General features: G+C 36.3%; 1 protein-coding gene across 5 annotated transcripts in view; it reads left to right on the top strand.

Annotated features, from left to right (window-relative positions):
* Window positions 1-6,095, top strand: part of LOC106876947 (coiled-coil and C2 domain-containing protein 2A) — a 44,119-nt gene that overhangs the window by 35,447 nt on the left and 2,577 nt on the right. For all 5 annotated transcript variants that reach the window (XM_052975371.1, XM_052975372.1, XM_014925715.2 and 2 more), the window contains 7 exons: window positions 210-380; window positions 1,196-1,393; window positions 2,631-2,720; window positions 3,067-3,163; window positions 4,641-4,795; window positions 4,990-5,112; window positions 5,839-5,999. In XM_052975371.1, the coding sequence (XP_052831331.1) occupies window positions 210-380; window positions 1,196-1,393; window positions 2,631-2,720; window positions 3,067-3,163; window positions 4,641-4,795; window positions 4,990-5,112; window positions 5,839-5,999 (995 nt within the window). The remainder of the gene's footprint in view (window positions 1-209; window positions 381-1,195; window positions 1,394-2,630; window positions 2,721-3,066; window positions 3,164-4,640; window positions 4,796-4,989; window positions 5,113-5,838; window positions 6,000-6,095) is intronic.

Here is a 6,095-nt window from a genome sequence, read left to right as displayed (position 1 = left end):
CCCCCCCCCCCAGATAAAAACTGCAGCCTTTGGTTTTTCAACAATACCCGTACGTTAAGCAAGTTATATAGATAAAGATTTTAATGTAGAGCTTCTTCTTTTGCATTATTTGAATTTTAATGATAATTGTTTATTTGTGTATTTCATTCACTTTTTCCTCTTCCCTTTCTTTCTGGACAACCAACCACCTGACCACCACACCTGAACAGATTGAAGGAACTCTACAGTTGAATACTCCACCTCTTCTTCTCGGCTATTGCCAACCAAAGAACCACCCTACAGACATGGATTCAATATTGATGCCATTAACTGATTCCTACATCACCCTGTTCATCACCTTACAGCCAACCCTTATTCCGCCAGAGCCCTTCAAGGAGAGGGTAATGTCTTTTTTTTTTCCCCTCTCTTATTATTTCATGGTTATATCAGCATGAATGGATAGTACTGCTACTACAACAGCAAACCTGGCAGAATTGTTAGCATGCTGGGAAAAAATGCTAAGTGACATTTGGTGTGGCTTTACATACTGGGTTCAAATGCTGCTAAGTCCAACTTTGCTTTTCATTCTTTCAGGGTCGATAAAATAAGTAGCAGTTGAGCTCTGGAATTGATGCCACCGATTTCCCTTTCCTCTCAAAATTGCTAGTGTTGTGCCAAAATAAGAAAAGATTATTATTTATTATTATTATTATTATCATTATTATTATTTGTATGGCGGTGAGCTGGCAGAATTGTTACCATACTGGGCGAAATGCTTAGCAGTATTTCGTCTGCTGTTATGTTCTGAGTTCAAATTCTGCCTAGGTTGACTTTGCCTTTCATCCTTTCGGGGTCAATAAATTAAGTACCAGTTACATACTGGAGTCGATCTAATCAACCGACCCCTTCCCTCAAAATTTCAGGCCTTGTGCCTTTAGTAGAAAGGATTATTCTTATTATTAAGACAGCAATCTGGCAGAATTGTGAACATGCCAGGCAAAATGCTTAGCAGCATTTCATCTGTCTGCATGTTCTGAGTTCAAATTCTGCCGAAGTTGACCTTGCCTTTCATTCTTATGGGGTCAATAAAATAAGTACCAGTTGAGTACTGGGGTCATGCAACCAACTTAGCCCCTCCCTCAAAATTGTTGACTTTTGTACCAAAATTTGAAATTACTATTATTATTCTTATTCTTATTAATATTATTATTATTAGTTTGACAGTAACGAAGATGAGAAACTTCTGCAGTACTGTGATGTCTGGCAGCGTCAACTGGAGGCCAAATGGTCCAAAAGAGTATACAAGACCACAGTCACAGACATCCTAGGTAAAGCAGTGTTTGTCACTCGTTTCTTCAAGCCGCTCCTGCCACCAAAGGAGATAACAACTGGTAAAACTGGCATTGCTGCAGCTGTGAGTTGACCTTCCACCTCTGACCTCTCAACTTTGTCCTCTTACCTCTCCTATTCTTCCTCACTCTCATTCACTTTGTTGTTTTTATTTTTCTTAGGAAGTTTCTGTAATTTGTTTGTATGTGTGTGTCAGAGTGTATATATGTCATGTGAGTATGTATGGAGGGCTACTGAAAAGTTCCGGGCTTTAAGGGTATTGCAAAAGGCCTGGTTGGAGGCCCAACCTTCCGAGTTCTTTTACAGGGCTTAGAAAAACTGAAGGACCACTGCAATGAGTGTGTGAATCTGAGAAGGGAACATGTTGAATAAAATCACAATTAACTGATCCTCCTGTATTTTCTTTTACTTAAAGGCAGGAACTTTTCAGCACCCACTTGTGTGTGTGTGTTTGTACATGTGGAGGTGTGTCAGTGTGTATGTATATGTGTGTTGGTGTGTATATATGTTCGTGTACGAATGTATATGTGTGTCATTGTCATTTCTACACTTTAACACGCACACTTTTCAATGCTTGCATGGGTTGGATAAAATTCGAGGTCATGTCAACTACAACACATATTTCATTCTTGTACAGTTAATATATTAATCTCTACTTGATGAACTGCTGTGTTAGAGAACATAATGTAAACAACGGACTTATACATATACACAAACCTATATATATATATGTATGCACGTATGTTTATATATTCATTTATATATGTATATATATTTATGTATATTTATATATTTGTTTATTCATATATATTTATTTACACACACACACACAGAGGGTGTCCATAAATTACCTTTACAGTTTTAAAAATTCAGAAAAAAAGAAAAATAAGGATAAGTCAGCAGGGTTTATTGGAAAACAAAGTTTTCTTCCATGTGGACTCCATTGGTTGGTGTTAGGAAGGGCATCCAGCTATAGAAACCATGCCAAAATAGGTATGGGGCCCAGGCAGCACTTCAGTTTGCCAGCTCCTGTCAAACTGTCCAACTCATTCCGGCATGGAAAACACACATTAAATGATGATGATATAAATATACATGATGGAATGATGTTTAAGGGAGTAATTTGGCTGCTATTTTTAGCAAGTCAGATGACCTCGTAAAGGGTTTTCCCACTTTTTTCTTGTCTCGTCACAAACACAGTTGTCTCCTTTACCATAAACTACCTCTTGCTCCTATCATCTGTATCCTAATTCCTCTTTCTCTCTCTCTCTCATCACCTCTGTTCATGCTTCTTTCAACAGCAAGCTGTAGCCAAGTACGTGTCCCTCATCCCACATGTGCCGGAATGCAGGGCTTTACCAGAATGTTGTGATATCTGGACTACATGTGATGTAAGTATATGCAAATTCATATATATGTTTGATATGTGTGTGTATGGTTGGGGGAAATTTGGGGGAAGGGGCTGGTCAATAAGACAGCAAGCTTGCAGAATTGTTAGCAATATTTAGTGGTATTTTTGTCCTTCCTGCTCTTTATGCTCTGAGTTTAGATTCTGCTAAGATCAGGCTTGATAAAGTAAATATCAGTCAAACACTGGTGTTAATATAATCATGTTTCAGGGTAGATTTAAAGGATACCCCAACCTTTTCCAATGAAATACATTGACCTGTATCTCTGTTAAAGATTATCTATTGTTATTATTATTGTTGTTTATTAATGTTATTGTTGCCATGACAGCAATTCCTACAGATGTTGGCTGGAGACAGTGACGAACACAGCATCCTGTTGACAAACTACTTCCTTGGACTTGGCAAGACAGCCTATTTTGGTTTAGGTAAGCCTGTCTACATTTCACACTGTGTCTGTCTGTCTCTCTATATATGTTTGTCTGTGTGTCCCACAGTGTATGTATAACATTCTGTCTTTCTCTAATGCACAGAAATAATTATAGTAATAATAATAATAATAATTAATTCTTTTTATTGGCCACAAGGACCAATGTAAATCAAAACATTAAAGGACAACACAAGACGATATACGAAGGGTTTTGCAAAATCAGAAAAAGGTCCATGTAACCATTCAATAACAGAAAAAAAAACAATGTAACAAGTAAAAACTCCCAATTTTGGGTGCAGCTTCTAGTTGATTACATAAATCCCAATGTTCAGTCGGTACTTATTTTATCGACTCCGAAAGGATGAAAGGCAAAGTCAACCTTGGCAGAAATTAAACTCAGAACATAAAGACGGACAAAATGCCACTAAACATTTTGTCCAATATGCTAATGATTCCGCCAGCTTGCATCATTATCATCATCATCGTCATCATTATTATTTTTTATTTAAATGTTCTAAAACCCTTTGTATTGTCCTGTTTTGTCATTTCATGTTGTTTTTATGTAAACCTTTGTGGCCCATAAAAGAATTTATTATTATTATTATCATTATTATTATTATTATTATTATTAAGGTGGCAAACTGGCAGAATCATTAGCACACTGAATGAAATGCTTAGTGGTATTTCGCCCATTGCTATGTTCTGAGTTCAAATTCCGCCAAGGTCGACTTTGCTTTTCATCCTTTTGGGGTCGATAAATTAAGTACCAGTTGAGTACTGGTGTCAATATAATTGACTTACCCCTCCCCCAAATTTCAGGCCTTGTGCCTATAGTAGAAAGGATTATTATTTTTTATTTAAATGTTCCAAAACATTTTGTATCGTCCTGTTTTGTCATTTCATGTTGTTTTTATGTAAGCGCTTGTGACCAATAAAAGTATGAAAGATTATTATTATTATTAAAATATAATGTGTCTTGAATGGCACAACAAGGCACTATAATAACTGTTATAATTTAATTATCCATAGTCTGATATAATAATAATATTTCGGAATACAAAAATTCCTTCTTCAGATATCGCTAGGAATTGTTCGAGTCACTGCTAGTACAGAAATATACTGAAATACATTTCTATAATACAATAGAAACATTTAAATTAATAAGGTTTTTCTAAGATGTTGGCAGCACTTGTCAGCACAATCTTTTTGATTTCTGTGAGATATGGATCTCCTGGGATGTTGTCTAGAAGTTTCTGACACCCATTTTTATCATATATAGAGCACCTACAACAACAGGAACTGGTTTTGCTTTAAAATGTCACAAAATTATTTTTATCAGTGGGTGCACTTATTTTTATTATTTGTGTCTATATGAACTTTATTATTATTATTATTATTATTATTGTTATTATTATTGTTATTGTTATTATTATTATTATTATTATTATTATTTGTATTTGTATGAACTTATTCAGGCAGTGGTATTCCCAATGGTGTCACGTCATGTGTATTGACGATGGAGGAAAATGGCAGCTGTTTGCTTTGGAACTACAAAGACGGTAGATTTTACTACACTTACACAAGTTACCTCCCCTTGCACAACCTAGGTTGTCTGATAAACAACAAAAATGTAAGGAAACACTCCTACTGCACCTCTTTCATCGTCCCTCTTCTATGTGTCATCACTTTCATCATTTCACCTCTGTGTGTCATCTCTATCGTCTTACCTGTTTATCTGTTGTTTCTTTCATTGTCTTACGTCTATCTGTCATTGTCTTACGTCTGTCATACCTGTATCACTCCTTATTTGTCATTCCTCCGTAGATATGGGCCAACGTCCAGATGTATGACAATCCCACTCGCATGACTTTCAACATTGATGATGCATCTTGCTGGAAACCGTTTTTCCATTCCAACTATCCAAACCCTGGATTGTCTTCAGTACAGGTCAGTCCTCCTTTATTTCTATCACTGTCTGTCTGTCTGTCTCTGTATCTCTCTCTGACAATGAGAAATGTTCATTTTTTTGAAGGGTTTTTTTTAATGTGTGTGATGAAGTCAAAAGTGTGACCACCCTCGTTAATGATCTGCTAAGCAAATATGATATTTTTAGTCCAGTTGATGATCTGCAGCTGTTACCATAACTATCATCAGAAACCATCTACAGAAATGTCATCTCTCAGTTAAATGCAATGCAGAATCATGACATCATGTGTGTGTGTGTGTGATGGAAATCAACTCAGTAATGAGTATGACCATCACTTATTAATGAGCTGCAAAGCAAATATGCAACTGGTACCTCAACTATCACAGAAATGTTATCCCTCAGTTAAATGCATTACCTCTGGATATCCTTGTTGCTTATTTTGATTATATATATATATGATGGTTCTTGTAATTTTGTGTGGAAAACAAGATGAGCATTTGAAAGACAAACTTGGTAACAGCAAGTTGGGCTGAATTGTTAGCATATCAGACAAAATGCTTCATGATATTTTTTGTGGAATGATACTTTGAGGAACTTTTTTATGAGTACCACCAGATTAGTCAAATCCATTATCTATAATTATCTATCTATCTGTTTGTCTACATACCTGCCTCTCTCCCTGTATCTATCTATTTATCTATCTATTTATCTATCTATCTATCTATCTGTCACTTGTCTCCTTGTAGGTCGACTCTCTAGACTATACTGACACAGATGACAGCTATGTGAAGGAACTCCAAGACAAGATCGAGAAATGCCTGAAGAACAAATTTTCTGATTGGCGAAGGAAACACCTGACGAGATGGAATCGTTATTTCACAATGATCATCCGGAAGATTCTGCCCAAGTAAGGAGGTTGCAATCATTCTTCTAGGGTGTGTCTGTGTGGTGATGTTAGTGATAAGATTTTGGTGGGGATATAGTATAGTGGTGGTGGTGACGG

Source organism: Octopus bimaculoides, chromosome 21 (genome assembly GCF_001194135.2).
Source record: "Octopus bimaculoides isolate UCB-OBI-ISO-001 chromosome 21, ASM119413v2, whole genome shotgun sequence".
Taxonomy (NCBI): domain Eukaryota; kingdom Metazoa; phylum Mollusca; class Cephalopoda; order Octopoda; family Octopodidae; genus Octopus; species Octopus bimaculoides.
This window is presented reverse-complemented; position numbering and strand designations above follow the sequence as displayed.